At 39.1% G+C, this 26,693-nt stretch overlaps 2 protein-coding genes across 2 annotated transcripts in view; one reads left to right on the forward strand and one right to left on the reverse strand.

The window, feature by feature from the left end:
- Positions 1–18,609, reverse strand: part of Cdk1 (cyclin dependent kinase 1) — a 60,497-nt gene extending 41,888 nt beyond the window's left edge. The window contains exon 1 of the mRNA XM_087185540.1: positions 18,591–18,609. The gene's annotated coding sequence lies outside the window, so the exon portion shown is untranslated. The remainder of the gene's footprint in view (positions 1–18,590) is intronic.
- Positions 17,726–26,693, forward strand: part of LOC147825611 (uncharacterized) — a 163,097-nt gene continuing 154,129 nt past the window's right edge. The window contains exon 1 of the mRNA XM_087185542.1: positions 17,726–18,568. Coding sequence (XP_087041668.1) covers positions 18,102–18,568 — 467 coding nt within the window. The 5' untranslated portion in view covers positions 17,726–18,101. The remainder of the gene's footprint in view (positions 18,569–26,693) is intronic.

Here is a 26,693-nt window from a genome sequence, read left to right on the forward strand (position 1 = left end):
CTGCAAACTAGCTCAGAACCTGGCTTTAAATACACAGCTTAATTGTTGGATGAATTAATGAATTTGTTTTAAGCTAGACAAGCTGTTCAACTTTAGTAGGCCTCTGTGTATTACGTAGTATGACAGTTCCTAAGCATGTTGGTTTGTTCCCTTCTGTAATCCTGGCAGGACTAACTGTTCAGGCACATTCTTTTGAATGTTCTTAACAGTCATGCATTCCTGTTTAGTGTGATTGATAAATAAATTTTTTTCGACCTTTAAACCTGACAAGAAAAATTTATAAAACAGGCATTAAGTGCCCAGCATATAGCAGGCAGGGTGCTAGGTATCAGCTGCATACAGATAAAAACTCAGTTGTAAGGGTGAATAAGAATGAGGCTAATGGAAAGAGGTGGGAATGAGGAGGGTGAACCAGGAAATACCTTCAATATCAGGAGATGAAAAAAAGAAAATTTATTTCATTGGTTAATATTTTGAGAAAAAACTTCTCTGATGAGAATCCTAGTCAGTTCCATGTGGAGGATCAATTAAAGTAGCCTGGAGAATGAGGATAAAGAGAAGTACATGTGGGTGAACACAGGCAAGCCCATGCGAGGGTGCAGGATGAGAAAAAAAGGAACAGTTCTATGTAGTGGGAACTCAGTCTTGTTAGGGGTCATGTCTTTCTTCTTTGACATTCTTAACAGGAATTGCAGTAATTGTGGCTAAGCTTGTTCCTTCTGCCTTGGCTGAGGCACATGAATTCCTTTCAATGAATACCCAGTAGCCTTTGCAGACTTCATCATTATGATTTATTATCCAGTGACTAGGGAAAAAGTTAACAAGGTACAAAATAATCTCATTTTGAATCCAGAGACAACTTTAGCCACTGTAACTAGTTCAGACCAAATAAACATGAACAAGTACATTAATAGTATTTTTCTTTTGAATTCTAAAAACAAGGGAAGTGTCTGAACTTCTCCTTCATGGTTTTCAGAGGCCCAGGACTACAGCAAATATTCTTGGAGGTGAACAGGTGAAGGAAAAATGTCCTGGAAGAGGACCAGGTTCATTGAAACAATCACTTTTATTTTATTTTTTATTTTTTTGTGGTACTAGAGATTGAACCCAGGACCTTTGCACTTGGCTACACTCCAAAAAATCACTCATTAAAAAAAAAAAACCCTACAACTTCTTTAATTTTAGTTTACATATTGAAAACCATACCCCAAATTTCTATATCTTGACTACTTTGTGGGAGAAGAATTAATTAGAAGTTAATTAAAGACAATTTTTAATTAAGGGGTTATGAAGCAATTAAGACACATTTAGAAACATTATCAACTTTAATTAGGAGAGTGGTAAAAATCAACAAAGTAATCCAATAAACTTCTATTTTTTCTGCAAAGGAAGTTTTATATCATTGCTACTGAATTAAATGCATCCCCAAAAGGGTGTATGTGTGTGTGTTTAAATTATGTTTTTAGTATCAACAATCTGGGGGAAAGATCAGATGGGTAAAATCTGACTTTTATACCTTTAGTGAATTATTTTCAAATTTCTGTTAATTGAACAACTGGTGGCCTTGGGCAATCCTGCACAGGAAGCAGGAAGGGTTTTATGTTTACTTTAATACACAGCACATTCTTGGCACACATTAAGTACAAAATACTAGCCTTTTGGACCTCTCATCATACAAGGTCATGAAGAAGTTCATTATAGGGCTTCTTTTGTAATGAGTAGGTTTTACTTTCACTACTTCAATGATGAAATGGTAGTGGTGATTCAGTGTGGGTGTAATTTGTGTTTAATGTTCAAAGTGGTTGGTTAGATAGTACATTTCCCATTCCAAAGCTATATGTATCCACTGGTACCACCCCCTGCAAGACTGGAATTGCTAATGTGAAGACAACCCTTGTCCACACACCAGGAAAGAGCTGGGTAAGGTGACTGATCTTTAAGCTACCAGTCTCTTTCCGGTGGAAATTAATTTGTCAGGGATCTTATAAGAGGGAGACAAAGTGATTTGACAACAGACGGAGACCTGACAACAGAAACAGGGAGAGAAGAGGTGATGTGATATTAACCCATTAGCCAAAACTTGTGCCTTTTATAAATTAGAAAAAAATCTTCAAATTTTATAGGGCATTATCAATAATGAGTATAAAGACAATATAAACTTTTCTAAACAAAACTAGATCGACCTAGAGGAAAAATTTTATGGAAAAAATGAAAAAATAATTCCATCTAACTAAATTTCAGGCTTATCTTTTTTTTCTCAGATTAGTCTAGATGAAATCATAGAATATTAGCACTGCAAGATACCCTGACAATCACACTTTTGAATCCTTCTTCTTTTAAGTAGATAAGGAAACTGAGATTGGAAAAAGTCAGTTATTTGTCCAGGATCTTAAAGAATCTTAGAAAAACTTTTAAAAATCTTGTTCCTGGCCTTTTACTACAACCAAGCTCTTGGGTATTGTAAAGTGCTTATACATTTTAACCGTCTTTCACATAATTTTGAATCCTCTCGCCTGCCTTGAAGTCAATCACTTCAAGCCGACATGCCTTTAGTTTTCATTGAAACATTCCAAGACTGGGCTGGGGATTTAGCTCAGTGCTGCCACCACCTGCCTCGCAAGCTCAAGGTGCTGAGTTTGATCCTTAGTACAAAAAACCCCCAAAACATTGCAATGCTTATCAAATGTCCTGTATATTCAACGTCATGGAGAATACAAAGAAATATGGTCTCTACCTTTGAAGAATTTATAATCCAGTTAAAAGGAGAATAACATTTGACTTTATTCATATCAAGACATAAAGAACAACTTTTGTTACTCTATTCTGAACTCAGAGTGAAATAAGTCATTTTGCTTCCAAATCAAAGTTTTTCATTTCTAAATGAGATGTTTGAAGAATCGGACCCTATGAGCTAAATTATTTCAGCAAGGCTGCTTACCAAACAAATATAATTTTAGCCAAATTAGGGTGGGGCTGCCACTTTACCAGATATTGTTCTTTATTTATTTTAATTAATTACTTTATTTACTATGGCACTAAGGATTGAATTCAGGGCCATGTTCATGTGATGCAAGCACTCTAACAACATCCTCAGCCTTTTGATAGTATTATTTTGAGACAGTGTCTTACTAAGTTGCCTGGGCTGGCCTTAAAGTTGAGGTCCTCCTTCCTCAGCTTTCTCAATAGCTGGGATTACATGCGCAGCACACACCACATGCCAGCTAGATTATCGCCTTTTAAATAGAGCATATTCTCAGTTTAGATCATTTGACGAAATGGCCACACATATTGGCTGTGTTTGTTTTTCTGTTATGTCCTTGGAGCTCTAAGCAGAGATGTGGATGGAATCATACAAACAAAATGCTTCCTTAACCAAATGCTTCAATATTGTCTCATGGGAAACAGCCTCAGTCATTCTAGGAGGGCATAAACTATGATGAAGAGCATGAAAGTTTTGTCAATAAACACTCATTCAGCATATACTTATAAATACTTCCTGAGTTTTTATGTCATGCCAATCACTGTCAAATACTGAATCAATATAGTGGTGGCTAAGAAAGAGATTCTTGGTTTTACAGAGTTTAAATTCTAGTGGGGTAGACAGGTCATGAACTACAGACTGAAGAAGCATCCTGCAGATAAAAACATGATTATAAAGCATAGGTTAGAGGATCCGAAAGGCTTCTTGGGGAAGTGAGTGACCAGATGAGGCAGATGAGAAAGAGCTAGAGGAAGACCAGAGAAGAGGCTCTAGGCAGTAGAAGCTCCATGTGTAGAGGACATGGGGGCCAGATGGGACTGAAGATGTCTCAGAAACAGAACTTGGAAGGTGTGGTTGGGACCTGCAGGAGAAGAATAATAACACTAAAGATGAGGTCAGAGAGGTAGGCAGGGTCAGACCAAGTCTGGCCTTGCAAGTAGAGTTCAGTTTTAATTCCAAAGGCAATAGAAGCCATGGAAGCATGTAAAGAGGAAAGTTGTGTTGATCTACTTTACATTTTCAAAAGATTTTTGATGCTGTGGGGAGAGTGATGTGTAGGGAAGAAGGAGAGAAGCAAGGCAGCAAGTTAGGAAGAAACAGCTGTATCACAGGTGAGAGATGCCAGCTGCCGAAGAAGGGTGGGACTGTCGCATACACGAGGATACTTGACTAACTAGCTAGGTGCAATTTATCACAGCAGCTTCCTAAGCCTTTATTTCTTCACTCACAAAAAAGGTAAAAGCCAAAGGATAGTATGCATTTAGAGCCATTCAACTTACCACCCTTTTTTTTTCCTGGACCAGGGATCAAACTCAGAACCTTGCACTTGCGAGGCAGGCGCAGCACCACTGAGCTAAATCCCCGGCCCACTTGCCACCTTTTTTGTTAGTAAGTTTTCATTGCAACATAGCTAGACCCACTTGTTAGGTGTGGCTGCTTTCACACTTCAGTTCCAAAGTCAGGTAGTTGTAAAAGTATTTACTGACTCTGTAGAAAAAGTTTGCTGACCCCTGATCTAGACGGCAATGACAGACAAGAGGAATGTAAGAGAGATGAACTGTGTCTGCCCACCAGAGAGAGTACATTCAGAGAAATATGAATGATGCATTGTACACTGCATTTTCCAAGTGCTTTGAAAAGAGAAGACCCAGCTGTAGAGACATGGTTAATAAAAGGAAGCATTTGAAATAAACTTTGAATGTCATCGTTACACAAATCAACCAATAGTACGATGTAAAATGTCTATACTAGCCCCATATTTGCATTATAGTCATCAAAATTTTATTAAAATAATCTACTTTAGATGCATAAATTTAATGTAAATGAGGATAAGTAACAGAAAAGAAATATATCAATAAATTGAAAGAACCATAAAAATGTAGTCTACCCATGCAGTCACTAAGTACTAGTTGAGCATTAAATACACGCTAAACCTAGTCCCAGGTGCTAGAACATACAACAGGATATGGGATGATAGACATGACAGCCATAGTACCTACTCTCATGGGACTTTGAATTTTAATATTTCCTTTTGGGGAAACCTGGAGGGCTAACTTCCCCCAGCTTGCTGTATCTGGGTAAGAATGAAGAAAAGCCTTTTTCCTCAAGAAACTATCTCCATCTATAGGAAACATTGCAGAAGGTATTGGCTTTGCTTAGGGTCTTAATTGCCATCTGCTTCAATTTTTAAAATAAATATTCAACTTTACTGCAATTCAGGTGTGCATGGCACTAGAGCTTGGCACCTTTTTATTTTATTTATTTATTTATTTTCTCTTTTCTTTTTTTTCATTTTTCTTTTTTTTCTTAAATTCTTTTATTGGTACATTGTAGGTATACAACACATTTACATTTCTCATTGGGAACTTGTACCTTTACATGATGCATCTTGGTTCCTATTTTTTCCCCATTCCTAGCCCTCCCTTCACGCCCTCCACCCTTCCCTATTTACAAAGACTTTATTTCCATTTTTTCCATTCCTCAGGATTTTTCCTTTCCCTTCTTTCCTTTCCCCTGCCCTTCCCACTACCCCTACCCCTTTGGACCTTTTCTTCCTATTTTGCATTATTGATTATTCATTCTAATCATTGATACATTTTAGGTATACAATATAATGACATTCATCATTGGAAATTTTCACCTTTACATAGTCTCTCTTGGTTCTTATTTTTCACCCTTGCCCAGCCCTCCCTTCAACCCTTCCATTCCTCTCTATTTACAAAGATTTTGTTCCTATTTTTCCATTTTCTCATATTAATTCCATTCCCTTCTTTCCTTTCCCCTACCCTTCCCACTTCCTTGCCCTTTGCCCTTTTCTTCCTATTTCACACTACTTATTATACATTTTAGTCCTTATTTACACTTTCAGTTTCTCACACCAGAGAAACTATTCAGTATTTAAACATGTGTGTTCTATTTATTTCACTTAATAGTATGGCCTCAGTGTGCATCCATTTAGCTATAAATGTCTCTAATTTCTCATTTTTGATGGCTGAGTACTACTCCATTTTATTAAAAAAGCCACATTTTCTTTATCCAGTCTCCAGTTGATGGGCATTTGGCCTGCTTCCAAGTTTTAGCTATCACAAATGGTGCTGCTATGAACATGGGTGCATATATATCACTGTGGTATGATTCTTTTAATTCGTTGGGGAAGATCCCCAGCAGTGGAATAGCGGGGTCAAATGGTACTTCCAGTCCTAGTTCTTTGAGGTATCTCCATACTGATTTCCACAGTGCTTGCACCAGTCTATACTCTCACTAGCAGTGGAGCAGGGTTCCTCTTTCCCCACAGCCCTGCCAGCATTTGTTATTGGTTGATTTCATGATAGCAGACATTCTTTCTGGAGTGAGGTGGAATCTCAGTGTTGTTTTTATTTGCATCTCTCAAATAAACACTGATGTTGAACATTTTTTCATGTATTTATTTGCTATTTCTACTTCTTTGTCTGAGAAATGTTTGTTCATTTCAGATGCCCATTTTCGGATTGGGTCTTTAAATTTGGGAGGTCTGATCTTTTTAAGTTCTTTATAGATTCAAGATAGTAGACATTTGTCTGAGGGACAGCAGGTGAAGATTTTTTCCCACATTGTGGGTTGTCTCTTCAGACTTCTGGTGGTTTCTCTTGCTGTGCAGAAGCCTTTTAATAAGAAGAGGTCCCACTTATTGATTGTTTGTGCTAGTTCACGGGCAACTGAGGTTTTGTTCATAAAATCTTTTCCTACCCCAATGTCTTCAAGAGTTCTACCTAACCTCTGTTCCAACTGGTTCAGTGTTTCTATGTTAATATTTAGATCTTTAATCCATTTCAATTTTAGTTTAGTGCATGACGAGAGATATAGATCTAGTTTAAATCTTTGGCAAGTTGAAACCCAATTTTTCCAGCACCATTTATTAAAGAGGCTATCTTTCCTCCAGTGAGGGTGTTTGGCTCCTTTATCAAAGATGAGATGGCTGAGTGTGTCTGGCATTGTTTCTGCATCTTCTAATCTGTTCCACTGGTCCTCAGGTCTGTTTCTTTGCCAGTACCATGCTGTTTTTATCACAGTAGCTTTGTAGTACAGTTGCAAGTTGGGGATTGTGATACTCCCTGCCATGTCTCTGTTACCTAGAATTGGTTTTGCTATTCTGGGTCTCTTCTTGTTCCAAATGAAGTTTTGGATTGTTTTCTCAAGGTCCATGAAGTATGCTACTGGGATCTCATTTGGAATTGCATTGAATCTGTATAGCAGTTTTGGAAGTATGGCCATTTTCACTATATTAATCCTTCCTACCCAGGAGCACGGGATGTCTGTCCATTTTCTGATATCATCTTCAATATCTCTTTTCAGAGTGCCATAGTTTTCAGAGAAGAGGTCTTTGATTTCTTTCGTTAGGATGATTCCTAGGCATTTCAGTTTTTTGGATGCTATTGTGAAAGGAATTATTTGCCCTATTTCTCTCTCAGTGAGTCTGTCATTGGTGTAGAGGAAAGCAATTGATTTTTGTGTGTTGACCTTGTAACCAGCTACTTGACTGAATTTGGTTATTAAATCTAGAAGACTTTTGGTGGAGTTCTGTGGGTCTTCTATAGAGAGTATCATGTCTTCTGCAAATAATGACAATTTGACTTCTTCATTACCTATCTTTATTCCTTTTATTTCTTTCTCTTGTCTAATTGCCGTGGCTAATGTTTCCAGAACTATATTGAACAAAAGTGGTGATAGTGGACATCCTTGTCTTGTTCCTGATTTTAGTGTGAAGGATTTCAGTTTTTGACCATTTAGTATGCTATTGGCTGTTGGTTTTTCATAGATGGCTTCTATCAGTTTGAGGTAGAGACCATCTATTCCAATTTTTTGTAGGGTTTTTATCATAAATGCATGTTGGATTTTGTCAAATGCTTTTTCTGCATCTATGGAGAGAATCATATGGTTTTTGTCCTTGACTCTATTGATATAGTGTATTACATGGATTGATTTGGGTATGTTGAACCATCCCTGCATCCCTGGGATGAATCCCACTTGATCAGGGTGTATGATCTTCTTGATGATCTTCTGCATTCTATTTGCCAGTATCTTATTAAGGAATTTTGCATCTATGTTCATTAGTGAGATTGACCTATAGTTCTCCTTTTCGGTTAGGTCTTTCTCTGCTTTGGGGATCAAGGTGATGCTTGCTTCCAGGAATGAATTTGGGAGTATTGCTTCCCTTTCAATTTCATTGAAGAGTTTAAACAGTAGTGGCAGCAGTTCCTCTCTAAATGTCTTGTAGAATTCAGCAGTGAAGCCATCAGGGCCCAGGCTTTTCTTAGTTGATAAGTTTTTTATTATGTTTTCAATTTCATTGGTTGATATTGGGTTGTTTAGAATTTTTAGGTCTTCTTGGTTCAAATTTGGTAATTCATATGTGTCCAGGAATCTGTCCATTTCTTCTGTGTTTTCCATCTTATTGGAGTATAGGTTCTGGAAGTAGGTATTGATGATCCTCTGGATTTCTGCTGACTCTGGTGTAATTTCACCCTTTTCATTTCTAATTACATGGATTTGAGCCTTTTCTTTCCTTTTTCTGTTAAGGTTGGCTAAGGGTTTGTCAATTTTGTTGATTCTTTCCAAGAACCAACTCTTGATTGACTGCTTTTTTGTACTGTTCTCTCAGTCTCCATTGCATTGATTCCTTCTCTGATCTTTATAATTTCCTCCCTTGCATGAGCTTTGGGTTTGTCCTGCTGTTATTTTTCTAGAAGCTTGAGGTTCAGCATCAGGTTGTTTAATTGGGCTCATTCTGTTTTCCTAATATGTGTATTCACTGCTATGAATTTTCCTCATAAGACTGCTTTCATTGTGTCCCATAGATTCCTATATGTTGTATTATCATTGTCATTTAATTGAAGGAACTATCTGATTTCTTCTTTAATTTCCTCTGTGACCTTTTATTTATTCAGAAGTGTGTTGTTCAATTTCCCCGTGTTTATGAAATTTTTCCAGTTTCTTTTGCTATGGATCTCCAATTTCATCGCACTATGGTCTGATAATGTACAGGGGATAACTTCAATTCCTTTGCACTTACTTAAACATGTTCTATGTGTGAGTATGTGGTCTGTTTTTGAGAATGACCCATGTGCAGCTGAGCAGAATGTGTATTCTGATTTTGTGGGGTGGAAGACTCTGTAAACATCTGTTAAGTTCATTTGTTCAAGAGTTCAATTGAGTTCTAGTATTTCATTACTTATTTTTTGTCTGGTTGATTTATCTATTTGTGACACTGGTGTGTTGAGGTCCCCCACTACAATTGTATTAGTGCATATATGACTTTTCATGTCCATTAGTATTTGTTTTATATAGTTGGGTGCACTAGTGTTTGGTGCATAGATATTTATGATTGTTATCTCTTCCTGTTGGATTGCTCCCTCTTCAAGGATGTAGTGTCCTTCTTTGTCTCTCTTCATCAGTGTTGGTTTGAAATCTACTTGATCTGCAAAGAGCATAGCTACTCCTGGTTTTTTTCGGGTTCCTGTTGCATGGAGTATTGTTTTCCATCCTTTAACTTTCAGTCTATGAGTTTCTTTTTGAATTGTGTTTCTTGTATGCAGCATATTGTTGGATTTTGCTTCTTGACCCATTCTGCCAGTCTATTTCTTTTGATTGGTGAATTGAGACCATTAACGTTGATGGTTATAACTGAAACGTATTGACTTGTCATTGCCATGACTTTTTCTTTTTGTTGCATTCTCCCCCTTTACATTTAATTTCTTGTCATGCCAGATGGGTTCATTCTGCTTTGCTTCCTGGGGTTGTGATCCTCAATGTCTCTTCCTAGAATATTGTGTAAAATTCTTTAGAGTGCTGGTTTGGTATTCACGAAGTTCCTAAGGTGCTCTTTGTCATGAAAGTATCTTATTTCTCCATCCATTTTGAAAGATAGTTTTGCAGGGTAGATCAATCTGGGCTAAAGGCTGTTTTCTTTTAGAGCTTGAAATATGTCACTCCAAGCTGTTCTTGCCTTGATGGTTTGTGTTGAGAATTCTGCTGTGATTCTGATGGGCTTTCCTTTGTATGTGATTTGTTTCTTTTCTCTAACTGCTTGTAGAACTTTGTTCTTCTTTTGAGTTTCTGGAATCTTAAAAATTATATGCCTATGTGTAGATTTTTTTTGATCAAGACTAATTTGAATCCTATATGCCTCACTTATCTGTATGTCAAGTTCTTTTCTCCTGCTTGCGAGGTTTTCTGCCATTACTTCTGTGAAGAGTTTTTTTGTGTGTCATCTGCATTCTCTCCTGTTTCTTCTTTGACTCCAATCAGTCGTATGTTATTCTTCTTTGCATCGTCTAGCAGCTGCTGGATTGATTTCTCATGTTCCCTCATTATTTTGAAGTAATTTTTCTTTTCCTGGTCATTAATTGCAATCTTATCTTCTATATCTGAAATTCTGTCCTCACATTGGCTCATTCTGCTCTGTAGACTTTCAGTGGAGTTTTTCATGTCCTGGAAATCTATTTGCATCTGTTTTATGGATTCCATTTGTTTTCTATGTTGGGATTCCATCATGTTGCTGAGCTCCTCTCTAGATTTATTAATCATGTCTTGCACTAGGAGCACAATCTCTGCTGTTATTTCTGATTTCATTTTTCCCAGATCCCCTTTTGTTGCCAGTTCAGTGGGTCCAGGTGGTTGAGTATCAGAGTTTTCCATCTCATTTCCCTTTGGGGTTGCTGTAGGTGATCTGGAAATGTGGTTTTGAGACTCATTTACATGTCTTCTCATTTCGACCCGGAGGAGGGGGGTGCTGTTGGTGCCCACGGGGCTCACCTCCTCTGAGCTGGGAGATGTGGGACAGGGACCAGGAGTGGCTGGATGTATGGCAGCCTGGAAGCCCCTCCTCTGGGCTGGGAGTGGTGGTCAGGATGGTGGTCGGGAAGCCCTTTCCTCTGGACCAGGAGCAGTGGGATTGTGGTTCAGAAGCCCCTTCCTCTGGGCTGGGAGTGGCGGGGTTGGCAGGTTTTTTGGGGGGGGGGTTTGGTACCAGGCATTGAACTTGGGTCCTTGCACTTGCATAGCAGGTGGTGAAACCACTGAGCTAAATCCCTGGCCCCTGACACATTTTTAATACAGAAACTTAGTCTTCTGTACACAGAAGCACCAGATGATGTGTGCAGAACAGAAAGTAAAGAAGGGACTGCACTGGGATGATGATTCTTTTTCTAAATTGGTGATCACAAGAATTTCATATGGTTCTCCACAATATCAATGTGAAATTTATGAAAGCTATATACTGTAAATAAAAGAGGGAGAAATTGTGTGCAGGTAAAGTGATCATTTTACAGGCTGTTCAAGTAGTGAAGAAACTTGTGGACTCCTTGAGGGTGGGGCTGTTTCCACATAGTCCTGGAGAGTCATTCTGTTTTCACTTTCATCAAATCTTATTTTCTTAATTTCTGACTTAAAAAGCCCACGTTTCAGGTTCAAAAGTATTTATCACAAAAATAACATATGCCTGGAGTTTCTAACAAGAAGTCTTATGAAATGTCATTAGAAACAGTTTTACAAAATAAGAAAGATTAAAACAGGCAATTCCATTGAAGCTGGGAGCAAAGCATACATTCAGTAGGCCAAATGGATTCACATGGCTTTTTGGGGGGGGCATTATTTAGAATGAAAATGAAATCCTGAATGAACTAAGAGACCCCAGCTCTGGTTTAGAGAAATTAGAATGGAGGAGAGTAGAGGTGAATGAGAGAGAACCAAGAAGAAAATGTGAGAAAGAAGACAATATTTTAACTGAAAATCTGGTCTTCTTCATTCTCTTAATTCTTGTTCTCAATGTTTCACTTTCTTTTATTCCCTTTCCCCATTTCCTAGATGCCATGCCAGTAAAAATTCCCCAGATTTCCTTTCTTTTTCTTTCCTAACCACCCTCAACTAAAATCAACACAGTTCATTTCACTGTGAATGCAGGAAAAGGCAGTAAGCAAAATTTACTCTTCCTTATTAATGTGCAATGGAAAGTTACCAATTTATTTACCATTGCTAATTAGTTAGGTTTACTTTACATCAATTTTAATGTGTATATCTGAGGGCTGATATTACCATTATTCATATTACCACTCATATGTTTTGAAATTCAGACAAAGGTGCAAAATGAAAGTGATGATTCCATCACTATTAAAATGTGGAGAAAAGGTAGAATTAACACCACTGATTTTTTTTCTCTACTATAACTCTACTATGAATTTTATCATCCCACTTCATAAAATACCTTGTGATTGGGTTTATTAAATCAAGAAGTCGTTATAACAAAAAAAGAATTAGTTATCTCAAATATGTTGAGTGGGACAATGTTTGTCATTCCATGGAAGATAGCAGAATAAGGCCTAGGATGTAGCTCAGCGATGCCACGCCTGCCTGGTAAGCACAAGATCTTGAGTTTGATCCCCAGTACTAGAAACAAAAACAAAAACAAAACAAAACAAAAAGAAGATATCAGAATAACTTCTATTTCCTTTCAAATGTTTAAAAAACTTAAGGAATTAAGAAATGGAAATAGGCACTAAAATAAATTACTTAACCATATTCTACGTGGAATTGCAAAACTAACCCAATAAATAAAACATTATACTCTCATTCTACTTGAGCTTGATAAAAATATTGCTAAGCCATGATCTTTATTGTGTATTTAGAAGTATGAGCTTCTACCCAGTTGAGGCTTACTTGGGAGGAAGGGCCAAAAGCCACAAGAGAGAAAACATTGGTTCAACTTTGTTCTGGGTGAGCTGTTTTTCCTCATAAAACTTACAAATTAAGGAACATATTTACATGCTATTAGAGTCCCCAGGGTTAGTGTTAGCCAAATATGTCTCTCTTCTATTTGAGAAATGCTTTATATCCTTGCTTATTTTATGAAACAAATACACATTCACTAACATCATTCCTGAACTTAAAGAAGGAAACAAATTCTCATAGGCTAAAGCTCTTTATTATAACTCATGTTTCTTTGCTTATTGGAATTCATAAATATCATATGAGAAATCAGATCTTCTGTCTTGTTGATGGCCAGGTGGAAATTTCCTTTGTTTAGTTAGAGTCTAATTAGAATGGAAACTACTCTGAAAAGAGGGGAGTGTATAACTGTCGATGTGGAGAAATACGGTAAATGCAGAAGCTGAGTGATGGAAAGAGGGCAATTCCTATAGTTCCTTTCCTCCTGGAGGATCCTGAGGTAACATTAGATGGCTTAAGAACAGGGGATTAAACAGTGTTGGAGAGTTAAGATGTGCTATGTACATGTATCAACTCTGCACAATGAATGTAATCATCATGCACTGCAAATGTATACTAATAAATATAAAAATTAATAAAAGTGAATTAAATTAAATAATATTGAATCCTATGCTAGTATCTTTTTTATTTCTCTTCATTTCTGTTAACATTGTGGAAAAGTTTGCATCTGGGTCAAGTTTCATGACCCTTTGCTTGCCCAGTTTTCCTTTATACCAAGGAGCTTCAGGGCCTTGGCAGAATGCCAAAACGCAAAAAGAGAAATTCAGAACAATATTTTGTTTTTACCCTGTTGTGGAAGCAAAAGTAATTTTCCAAGATAAAATTAAAGGTAATATTCTTTAAAAAAATTTTTGTTTGCATACAAAAAAACTAAGTTAATTATCATGTGAAAAAAGTGATGCACAAATATGACAAATGTGGTGAAATGGGTTGAGTTTGGAACACACAGAGCTCTGTAAAGAGATTAAATCACCTCTCAGACATTTCTCTTTTTCATCCTCTCTTCTTCGACCTCTTTCTCTCCTCGTCCTTTCTACTGTCCATCATTTAACAGAATGTATTCTTAGTGTATAATATGCCTGACATTGTGTTAGGCACTTTGAATCCAGAAATACAAAGATTAAAACATTATCATCTTCCCTGAACCTACTCATTCTCACCAGAGAGACAGATATGCAAACTATTATTATGCAGTGAGAAATCTGATGTGCATGCAAGGTGTAGTGTATCCCAGAGGTTGGGCAGTGGGGAAAGAAGCAAGGAGAGGAATCAGATTTCAACCTTGGGAATCAGTCTTATGAAATACAGGTCAAGTTCATAAATATACCCTTAATTTATTCATCAAACCTCTGTTGGGCCAGACACTGTGAGGGTTTTGGACCTGAAAAAGATATAATGGAATCATTAAGATGCTATTATTCAGAGGGGACACAGACAAGAAAACAGTGGTTGTCCAAGTCTGTACCACTTATCTGAAATCCTTGAAGGAAGATGTAGTTACAAGTCTGAATTTTTAGAGCAGTAATATGGTAACTAACTGTATATCACATGACACATAAAGGGTCTGGGGCAGTCTGCATAGTGATATGATAGGAATAGTCACACTAAATGGAACAGACTATAATCAGCCTCAAATCAATTTGACTTAGGTTTTACAGTTGTTTTAGATTTCTGAATTGCAGAAAAGTGTTTCAGAACACACTCTTTAAAGTAATTAGAGGTATACGGTAGGAAGTTTTTGGAAGAACAAAGGGCGATGAACCACAAGCTTCCTTGAGGATTTTTTTTTTCTGAATGGAGTCTTGGTGGATGAGTAGGAGTTAACCAGACAGAAAAGACAAGGAGGCAGTAGGCTGGAGGGTGAGGAGAGGGGTTTCTAGGCAGAGGAATAGTCTGTGAAAACACAATGGCCTTGGGGTGGGGGTGCGGACCAGACTGCATGTAATTTAGAGTTCTGAGACAGATGGAGATAGAAATGCTGATGCTTCCACTGAGATCCAGTGGAAGAAGTAGATAGAGACCCATTTTTGATCTTTATTCTGAAGGGTAGAGTGAGCTATTTACAAAATCTTAATAGCAAATAGTCATATAAGCAGATTTAAGATTTTAGGAAAACTAGAGTACTGGAAAACAGCTGATGTACTACACAAAATTAGGAGGTTCTTGTAGCTGTCTAGTTGACAGATGATGAGAAAATACAAATTAGCATGGTGCAGAGTGCTCAATAAATCACAGAAAATCAGAGGGTTACAGATAGAGGAATTAGGGCCAGGGACTTAGTTCAGTGGTGCCATGCCTGCCTCACAAGCGCAAGGTCCTGAGTTTGATCCCTGGTACAAAAAAAAAAAAAAAAAAAAGAGAGAGAGAAATTATAATAGAGACAGATATGAGTGGATTTTTTTTTTTTTTGGTACCGGTGATCAAACTTGGGTCCTTGCACTTGCGCAGCAGGCGGCAAAACCACTGAGCTAAATCCCCAGCCCCTATAAATGTGGTTTTTTTTTTTTTTTTTTTTTGGTACCAGGGATCAAACTCAGTAACCTTGTGCTTGCGAGGCAGGGGGCATATGAGTGGATTCTTAAAATCAGTGCTGAAGATCAAACTCAGGGCCTTTCAAATGCAAAAAAATGTGTTCTACTAGCGAGCTGTATCTCTAGCCCAAGAGGGGATATTTTAAAGAACTATGTAGGACACAGGGACTGCTTGGACTGGGAGGTAGAGGGGAAGTTTCTCCCCCTGGCTTTGAGGTCTGCAGTGCCACTAACAGGATAAGGGACAATGGTTAAAGTACATTTCTCCTTGTGGGCAGAAAAGGAGAAATGATGTGTTGTTTAGGGAAGATAAAATATGAGCATGGGGTTCAGTGAACTTAGTTGGAGTTGAGAGTCATTATGTGATAGGCAAAGTGTTAATTTAGTGAATGAGATCACAGAGAGGCAGTGTGCAATGGGAGGAGTAAGGAAGACAGGTCAGATTCCTAGGAGACATTAAAGGAGAAGGCAATGGTCAACCGTATCAAGTGCCCTGGATGATCACCTGAGGTAAGGTCTGGAAAAGTCCTTAATGGATGTGGGAAATAGGAGATCAGCCATGATTGAGAAGAGCACTTTCAGCAGCGCAGGAAGGGCAGGGCCCTGATGTCTATGAATAAAGGAGTGTTTGAGAAAGGAAGGACATCAGTGGCAATTACCACCCTTTTAAGATACTTGGCTGTGAAGAGAGGGAGAGGGGCAGGGAGAAGAAGGGAGAAAAAGGTCCAAGTCAGAGGCTATTCTAGGCTGCATGGAGAGGTTGGGACTTAGTTTTAGGTTTTAGAGGGAGGAGAGTTGCTGCCAGGCTCCTAGTTACTTCTTGGTGTCAGCTTTTCCAGCTGTGTTGCAGCCTGTCTCTGGGGTGGTTGTTACACATGTGTGTGAGTGTGTGTTGCTCCCAAATACAAGCGTTGCTCAGAAATGGGCAGCCAGAGAAACAGACTGGACTGGATCATCTCTGCAGGAAAGCACAGCTTTCTGGGTTGTCCCCCAGGTGCTGATTCCTGTAGGGCTTGTGCATCTTCTCCCTCTGTCATCTACCTGGTTGGCAGCTTGCCTCTTAAGATAGCTCTTGGGGCTGTATGACTGCCAGGGAGCTAACTTGTAAAATGTGTGTGTGTGTGTGTGTGTGTGTGTGTGTGTGCGCACAAGATTTACTACAACAATGCTCATTCCCAGCCACCCCCACCTGTTTCTTCTTGTAGCCCGTAATGTCTACTTCCACACATCCTAGGTCAACCAAGGTCTACAGGGATCTACAGGTTAGGGACAGAACCCATGGCCTCATGGACCTTAAAGGCAGGAGGAGGATGACGGGGAGGGGAGTATAAAAATAATCAAGGTTTGTTATATGCATGTATGAATATACAAAAACAAACTCATTTTTCTGTTTAACTAATATGCACAATAAAAGGAAAATCTAGGGCATGGGACAGCTTCATAATCAGTGATAACTGTGGTTCTTAAACGCATAGACATATAGATCCTTTTGAACAATTAATGAGAGCTATCTACCTTTTTGGCCTAAAACAGTACCCAGAATTTAACAAAATTGCAAGGGATTTGTAGACTTGCTAAATTCTGAAGTGGTTTAGAGAACTCAAGATGACCCAAAATACAGTAGACTCATTGCTGCTTTTGGAGTTTATGACTTCAGCAAAATTAATGTTTTTGAAACTAAATTTCCAGATTGTCTTGCAAGGATTTTGTGGAGACTACATGAGATAATCTAAATAGAGTGCTTAGCACAGGGTCCGACACAGAGCTGATGCCCTGTAAATATTCAGTTCTATGTGTGTTTAGGGAAAAGATGAGGTAGGTGTTAAACCCCAGGCACATTAACTCACTGCAGTGTTCTCTGGTTGCAGTTGTTCCTGGCTTTTCATCGTTGCTGGTTGGAAAAATGTATTTCCCATTCTTCAGTCGTTCCCTACCTACCTTTAGAATGTTTACTTTATCCCAGTCCCACTTGAACTGTTACTCTTATCCATTTTTTTCTATTTATATAAACTTAGTTAAAAGAGAAACTTTGGATCCCTACCATAAACAGCCGCTTTCACTTACCATAAATAGAAAGTAACAATAAACAATGACGCTAAACAATGAAACTGAAACAATGTTACAAATTCTAGTTGGAGAGCAACTGCTTGCCTTGGGCCTGCTCTCTGTGTGATTAAAAAGGAAGTTAAACTACTGTTTTAAGAAAACTTTCTCCTTGTGATCAGAAGAACAGAGAGAATAGAAACCGAAATACATTTCTCCCCATGTGATTCACAGCCACTCAATGCCTTCGCCTGGCTCCGTGCACGGCCTGACTCTACGCGGCTCCCGAGGCTGCAGCGAGAGGTCCTCCCCATGGGAGACACTATAGGAGGATAGGCGCTCTCCTCCCGCTAAGAATAGCAACTTCTCTGGGGGCAGGGTCTTGATATGCAAGTGTCCCTCCAACCTTGCTGAGGACAGGAGGGCGGCCACTCCTGTCACCTCAGCTCCTAGAAAGAAGGGCGCTCACAGGTACTGTTCCCCATTTCCTTGCTGGAGCAAGCTCAGCGCCTAGCTCACGCCCCGGACAGCTCCAGAGTTTTATTAGTATTATTTTTAATTGGGAGCCATCTGAGTGCTGCGCGGCCCTGGGTGGGTTGGAGGGGCGGCTGCGGACATCGTTTTGAACCTGCTTGGCAAACATCGCTTCTACTGTACATGATCACACGCTATACATTACTAAATAAAAGCAAAAGCAAAATTGCCGAACGATTTTATTCCCTTAAACTCACTCTAAGAAGGATCAATTAGAGAATACCATTTTATTATCCCAGTGGGGATGCTGGCTAATGGAATTGAATTCAGCAGCCCGGAGGAAACAAGACTCGCCCTGGAGCCTTGCTGGGGCGACCCGGGCTCCGGTAGTCGGGGTACCGCACCCCCCATGGCTCCGTCCGGTGCTCGCGCACACACACACACACACACACACACACAGGCGCGGGCCACCTGGGCGTGCTCCGCCCCGGCCCTACCTGGCGGACCCGCCCCCTGCGCCCGGGCCGCGCGCACACCTGGCGGGCACCGACTCGGCCGGCGGAGGAGACGCCGCGCGGGGCGGGAGCTGCGGAGCCGCGCTCGGCGTTCCTGAGCCGCAGCCCAAGTTTTCCCAAGAAGTCTCAGATCTGGGGGGCAGGAGGAGCGGAGCGGGGGCGGAGAGCAGAGTTCCTGGAAGGAGACGCCGCCGCCGCAGCCCCACAACATGGCCTCCTCCGCCTCCTCCTCGGCTGCGGGCGCGGAGAGCACCCCTCCTGCGCAGGTGAGCCCTCGCCGCCCCCTACCTGTGGCTGCCGTCCCTGCTGGGGCGCGGGGCCCGGGGTCCGGGCCTGGGGCGCAGGGGCGCTGCCTGGCGCCTGCCCTCCCGAGGGTGCCGGGCGACTCCACGAAGGCTGTGGGGAGGGGGGACCCGATTCCTGCTGATCTCGGGGTCCCGCTGCGCCCCAAAGCCCTGAATTGAAGTTTCGGTCCCGGGGCACAGGCGGCAGCTCCTAATCTGTCCCAAACGCGAGCATCCCTTTGGAGGGAGGGAAGGCCCGCGGTCTTGGGGCGTCTGCTTCGAAATATTCGAGTAGAAAAGCCCGGGGCGCAGGGAGGCCTCAGCTCTGTCTCCGGTCTTTGGGCTCCAACTCTGTGCCAGGCTGAACCCTGCCTAAAGGACACGGCCGAAGTAGCCTGCTTGTTTGGCAGGGAGGAGGTCAGCTGGTTCTGAAAGTTACCTTCAGAGTTAGGCTTTTTTTGGGGGGGGGGTTCTTTTGAAGGTGAGTTGCGATACTTTAACCCAGTGGGAGGCGGAAATCTGTCTGAAAAGATCGAGGCATGAAGATGCAGAGCAGGGCAGGTGTAGTGACAGTGGCAAGGAGTGGTGTGGTGGATTTGCATTCTCCCCTGTCTCCAGGAACCCTCTAGGGCACGTGAGTGAAATACGCACCAAGTAAAAACCGGTGCTTGATGAGCAAAACCGCAGCTTCAGGATGGGTCTGCTCCCTCCCACCGCAGCCCCTAGCAGATTGCCGCCTTTCAGCCTGGAGGCGTTTAATAGCAATTTTGGCGCAGCCATTGTGTGCATAATATAGGTTAATTGGTTCAACACAGTGGCTCATGTTTACATGTGTGTAGAATGCCTACCAAGAAAAAAGATAGTTGTCCTCCGAGAGAAGAGAGGGCTTTGGAGGCCAAGCTTTCACATATCTTTTGGGATCTTTCTTATCTGTGTGTATACATCATCTATTTTAGGGAAAAGATAAATATTACTTTTTAAAAGTGCACGTTGGAGTAGCCTTGAAAACAGTAGAATACCTAGTTTCACATCTTCAAATCCTGCCTTTCCTTTAGTGGTTATCTCTATCCCCAAGGAGTCAAGAAGTGTTCAAAAGAAAACTCAAGTATTGACAAAGTCAATTAGGGGTTTTTATTGCTACATTGATTTTGAGTTTTGATTTGACTTGTTCGAGAGTAAGTGTGGGTGGTGTAGTTTCAGGAGAGGCCACTTCCTTTTAGAAACAGAAAAGTCATCCTCAGGTTACAGCAGATCCTACTCCTGAAGACTAGGCCAGCCCAGGTTGGGTTCCTGGTAGGAAGACTCTAGGCAACAGTCTGAGGGTGCACGGATTGCTGCCTTAGCAATTCAGTCCTCCTTTGCATCTGCTGACCTGGACTCAAACGAGTATATTCGTAAGAAAGCAAAATTTCTACATTGAAAGTGAATGTAAGGTGAAAATCACGGTTTGGAACAAAAATGGACTAAAAAAAAGCAATCTATGGAGTCTCTCTAACCCAGCTACTAGCATTTAGAGGGCCACTTTTTCTTCCTTCTGAAATCAATGGAGGATGAATGAATTGTGAGTCTGGCCTGTAGTTAGACTTATTTATGGTGTTTCTCATTGTTTTTATTAAGTTATAAATAAACAACCTGTTTCATAATCTGCACAGTGATGTATTAGGCTCTATGGCAGAGAATGTGGTTTGACGTTCTGTAGACAATGTAAAGCTCAGGGGTGTGTTTTGAATTCCAAGGAAACACTGTGGATTCTGAATCTGTTTGCATTTTTCTGGTGGTGGTGGTTATATTAGTAGTGTGGTTTTTATTTTTTTTCAGTGTTTATTTTCTTCCCTTTTACAGCAATAATGAATTTGTAAAGCAAGTGAGCACACCTTATTCTGTAATATTTTGATGAATGAAAAGAATATGGTTGTTTCGGGATTTTCAGTGGTTTTCCCCATATTGATCATTTCCAGTTAGTTACTTCTTACTTAAAGATTATTCATTTTTAAAAATGCATAGAATACTTGTATGTGTTTGTGGAATGTATTGATTGTAATTACAGGAAATCCATATAATCCAAATTATGTGAAATTCTAGCCTACAGAAATGATATTTTTACCTTTTTCAATAAACTACCCAAAAATGATGAAACCAACTATTAGAGACTTGTATGTGAGAGTGACTGAATTAGAACACTAAATCAATTTTACTTGGATGTTGAACCTTGTTACAACTTCTCTCAGATCACATTATTAAAGTTTCCTTTTTTTTGGTACTGGGATTGAACTCAGGACCTTGCACTTCCGAAGGAGGCAGGCACAGTGCAAATCTGTGTCCCAGTGAGATACTGGGTTAATGCTGAGGAACCTGGGACAACAGGGGCATTTAATTGCAGGTTTTAGTTTTTATCCAATGTCAACATCTTTACATATTTTAATTGTCTTCAAGTTAATATAGTTTTTAAAGTTATTGTGAGATTATCTACAACAGACACTCTGTTGTAGTTGTTGTCATTGTTGTGTGTGCATGTGTGTATGTGTGTGTGTGTTTGTAGTACTGGGGATTGAACCCAGGGCAATGCATATAATAATCATACTCTGCACTGCTGAGCTAAACCTCCAACCCTTGATATATATATATATATATATATATATATATATATATATTATTTTTAAGTATTAGAAGCCTAGTTGTTAGACACTGAAAATTCTATTAGATTTAAGTGCAGTATCTGTTTGTTGACAATGTATCTTTTTTTCCCAATTGGATGTTAAAAGATGTGGCAACACCTCCAGAATCTACTGTCCTGTTGAAGTACCACCTAGACACATGTCTCAGCATGCTAGAAAGTAAGCAAGCTATGACTTCCAATAGATTTGTACAAAAAGACAGATTTTTTTCCAGGAATTAATCAGATTCCTTGTTTGATCATAGGAATATCCATGGCACCAAAATATAACCAATTCTTTGGTGTTTTAAGGGTATAAATTTTTCTCTTGAGAAGGTCCTATGAGGATTACCAAGTACCTTGCCATGAGAAGAGAAAAACCATGTATCATGAGAGGCATAAAAAATCATTGAAAGTTACATGTTTTGAATTCCGGAGGGACTGTCTTTAGTATTTGATCATATATACCAGTAACCAGAGATTAAATAATGTAGTGTTTGAAGCTAGAGCTTTACAATAAATTGTTTGGTTATTTTTTTAATCAGATCCCCTACTGCCATTTCCAGATAATATTAAAGGAAGGGAAATACTGAAAAATTGGCCCTAAAGTCTATTTTGGACCTGGGCTGGTAGGGAAAGAAGCAGAACCAAAGTTAAGTTGAGTGTCATTGCAAAATAAAGAACTGTACATTGCTGTTTCCACAAATGTTTAAGGATAACTACTGCAGTGATTCATCAGTAGGTGTTTTGCCCCTCTAGCATCTAGCTGCATTTCTGCACAGAGCGTCTTTTCTGAGGAACGTCAAGATTTGAGGCTAAGGTTCTTGTTTGGCTGCAGGAGTGACAGCTGTGGTTTTTGAAGTATGGGGACTCTTTCTTTCTCTCGATATTTTACATGCAATCTGGCAGCTCTGTGACTACAGCTTTACTCTTTAACACCAAGTGCAGGGCTCAGTTAGGACCTCAATTGATACAGTATTTGTTGAATGAAACATTGAATAAATAATGAGAAGGAGCAGGTATTCAGATGTGGGAGCTACTTTAACAATTTAAACACACACTTTTAAGCTTCTATCATGTAAAAGACACTCTTAGAGATTCTTGGCTTTAGTCTCAAAAATTTCATAATCCAAGTGGAAAGAGAAGACATATGTGTCTTGAAAACATAACTGCCTTACCTGGTAGTAATAACAATGATTTCTTATGCCATTCATGTTGGATGCTATATAATTTATGATCAACTTTATAATATACTTTATAATAAAACCACCTCATTTTATAAAGGAAGAAACTGAGCTTCAGGAAGGCTGTGTAAGCTGTGAGTTGGTAAGGACAGAAATTGGATTGGAATCCCAGCTATTTGAGTAGTGGTGAAAGCAAGAATAGTGAGATTAGGAGTCAAGGAATATCCTCAGACTCTCAGAATCTTACCACCTCTTGGCCTTCTGCTTCACTGGACAAAGAAAGAAAGTTAGAGTAAATTATGTTTAATGATCATCCCAGCTATAATAGCTTATAATTAAAAGATATTAATGCTGAGAGGTACAGATAATCAGTAACAAGGTGCTATGTTTCCTTGTTTTCCAAGAACCATTTTCTTCTTATATGGCCTTCCTGATATTAGGATAATTTCCAAATGTTGGGCACTTTTAAACTTATTTTACTGTTGTTTTTTTAAAAATTTTTTTTGAAAATTTGATATTAAAAGAATTGTGTTTTTTTTACATTTGATTACCTTTTAGAAGACAAGAAATTTGTTAGTTCCAAGGGTAAATGGCAACAGGATATCTCACTGAGTTTGGGCTGATCACTAAACATTTATAAATTTGAAAGAATACGTTTTTCTTAGTAGTTGGAAGGCAGTTGGATAACTGCTTGGTCTGTATGGGTGCATGCGGCTGCCTGCAGACCCTCCTTCCTTTCTTTCAAAATTTGAGATACTGTCAGAGGTAAACTAAAGGCGTGAGTTGTAGCTTTGCAGATTTCCATGGTGTAAATCTTGCCTCTGTGGTTGATTTCAAAGTGATGAGAAGAAGCAAACATAGAATTGGAAAGAGAAGCACAGAAATAGTAAATGCACCACATCCACACAGTGGAGTACATTGATTTTTCTTTATTAGAATCAATAATTTGTTCTTTCAAAGTATAATTGACACTTGCTAGGTATCAGGCACTCCTGGGGAAGCACAGATACATAATTAGTTTTTACTTTTAAAAGTATCATTGTTTAGCAGGCTGTTTCCATGAAGTTTTTAAGTAGTGAAAAGTCTAAAAATAATTGATTAAGTCTCTTTTTTCCACCCAGAATAAACAGACCAAGTAGATTCTTAGATTCCTGTATTAGCTATGAAAGAACTGACATCTGAAAATTGATTATTCAGTGTTAGGATGGTGGAACATGATTTTTAAGACTCTTTTAAGGATATCAAATTAAACACAGTAGATTCTCTTTGTCTTTGTGTCTGTGTTGGTATATGTACATGTTTATTAATCACTTTAATTCAGATATAATTTGAATACAATAAAACTCACCAGTATTTTTTTTTTCTGCTAGGCATTGAAACCCTGGGCCTTCACATTGAGCTACAATTCCAATACTTTGTACTTGTTATTTTGAAACAGAGTCCCATTAAGTTGCTCAGGGTGGCCTTAAACTTGCTATACAGGTGTGTGCCACTATGCACAGCTTAAATTATCAGATCAGAATGTAGAGTAGAAGAAAGTACATTAGAAGAATTGTTCTTTGGTATTTGCTTGATCTGAGAATTTAAAAAAATATTTCTGTAACAACTGATAAAAGATTAATATTGAAAAGACATTAGTAAGAGGTTATAAGCTTGTATAAGAAAACATGATTGTAGAAGGAAAACTACAATTTTTAAAAACAGCTTTATTGAGATATGTATACCATGAAGTTCACCTATTTTCAGTGTACAAGTCATTGAACTTTGTATTTTTACAGAATTATACAACCATCACTATAATTTTAGGACATCTAGCACCCTCAAAGAAGTGCTCATTTACAGTTAAAAAGATACATGGTTTTGGAGTTAGGAAGAACCACATATGTTTCAGTCTCAGTTTTACTTGTACACCAACTATGTAAAGAAACTTGTACAGCAACTTTGGTAAAGTAATTTCAGCTTCTGCATCTTTAAGTTGGAGATGAGGCATCTTCTTTATGTTTGGTTTTTTTTTTTTTTTTGAGACAGGGTCTTTCCATGTAGTTCAGACTGGTCTCAAACTTTCTATGTAGCCCAGGCTGGCCTTGAACTTGTGGTGATTCTCTTGCCTCAGTCTCTTGATTGCTGGGATTACAGGCTTGTGCCACCACACCTGGCCTTTCAATATCTTTCATAGAAATTTATAAATAATGCACATAGAACACTCGGTACAACTTAAGTCCTGAATAAATGGCAGTGTTTACTGTAGAACTGTTTTTCATTTTTGTAATTTTTGTTTTATTTTGTTCATCTCCTTAGAACTACCATAGTCCTCTGTAAAGTAACTTTGAACATATCTTCTAAGAGGAAATGAGATAGAGCAGAAAGAGGAAACCTGAACTTTAGAAAAATACACTAGAAATTTCTAGCACTAGCACTTATTGCTTTATTAGGAAAGTGCTTAACTGTGTTCCTTTTATGAGGACCTACAGCACTCACATCTCCTTATGTGATCTAAGTGGATGAAGGAGTATATATGATGGATGATATGTTGATATAATAGAGGTTCAATGAATAGGAGCTGTTACTGTGTGATATCTGAAGCTACCACCTTTGAAGAAATATCATTTAGATATAAAATTCTATGCAAAATTCAAGGCATAGGTGAAAAATTTAGTCATGCACTATGTGTATATTTGGTGTACAAATGTTTATATTTCAGTACTAGTATAGTGCCAGGTATATAATCAATCCTTAGTGAAATATTTGATTAAATGAAAACATAGATAAGTGCATAAATATTCCCCCTTCATGTTTTAATCTCCTGTAATATTTATGTCTTCAGGAGAAGTTTTATTTTTCAAATCTCAAGCTCAATCACTTCCCCCTCCCCTTTTCTTTTGAAGAAAATAGAAGGTAGGATAGTTAGAAATAATCATTGTAAGAACAAAAATAACACTAATTGCTTACAATGGTAAGTGACATTTATATTTTCTAAAATATTTTCATGTTATTACTTTAAGTTTGTGTTTTACAACATTCATATCAGGTAATTGGAGTAAATCATCTAATTTTATTGAAAAGTAAAGCGTGGCTCGGGTCGACTTGTGCATGGTCTTTGTGGAAGTCATCACTGGCAAAGCCAGAAGAGGGAAGGAGGGGACAAACAGGAAGCCTCCTGTGATGCTGGCTGAAGCACAGCCTGGGAGGTACAGTTCTGGAAAACAACAGCATTACTCGGACGTGTTTGCTAGTCGAGTTCACTAAGCTGGCAGTGTTCATTCCTACTGGTGAACATAGAAGCGTGTCCCATGGGTCACCAGGAGGATGCCTGTCAGGTTGTCCACCGCTGTGCTGTTAGTGGTGGGAAGAATGCATGGTGAGTGACTGAGCATTGCTGGGACAGGGACAGAGAACATAGTGGGTGATTTTCATGAGGTTGTCAGCAGTAGTAGAAGCAGTGGATTAAATAAAAGAATGGGAATATGATGCTCAGTGAAAAAAGTAAGAATGAGGTATATAAATAGTAATCATTTGTGTGAGTTAAAAATTAATAGGCCTCCCTGAGCTCTGTGGCATGTAACTATAGTCCCAGCTACTTGGGAGGCTGAGGCTAGAGGATCTCTCGAGCTCAGGAGTTTGAGGCCGGCCTGGGTGACACAGGCAGACTGTGTTTCAAAAATAGATGAATAAATAAAAGGAATTATAACCTTGGTACAGTGCATGTTTCATGTGACCACTTACATGCAGAAGGCATTCATCCAGCCATTAGAATGGCTGTTCATGGGGCTCAGTGTGTGCGATTGGGCTATAAAGATAAAAAGGAATATAGAAAGAGGAAAAAGTAATGATAATGTGCCAGAACCAGAGAAATATGGCTACCTCCAAATGGTGCCAAGTTAGAAATCAAACCAATCAGCACACAATCACTTAGTCTCATTTGAACACCTGATATGGTGATCAGTTTCTCACTAGGTTTAATCAGAGACCCTGAGGCTTCCAAGTGAAACAAAATTTGGATGTTTTCTAAAGTCTCAAGTGACATTACATACAGAAGTCAATACAATACGTGATTTGGTGTGATTTAAAACTAAAGTTACATCCCGGTGTGGTAATGGTGTTGCTGTTGTCCCAGCTGTTCAGAAAGCTGAAGCAGAGCATCCCTTGAGCCCAGGAATTGGAGGTCAGCCTGAGCAGCATAGCAAGTTAGAAAAAGGTTCAAAAAGACTAAGTTCTTTGCTAATTTTGCATTTTAGATAATAGATAATAATACCGTCCGTACTGTCAGCTT

Source organism: Heterocephalus glaber, unplaced genomic scaffold, assembly GCF_053883595.1.
Source record: "Heterocephalus glaber isolate CG9 unplaced genomic scaffold, H.glaber_assembly_v1.0 deba00001497, whole genome shotgun sequence".
In the NCBI taxonomy this organism is placed as follows: Eukaryota; Metazoa; Chordata; class Mammalia; order Rodentia; family Bathyergidae; genus Heterocephalus; species Heterocephalus glaber.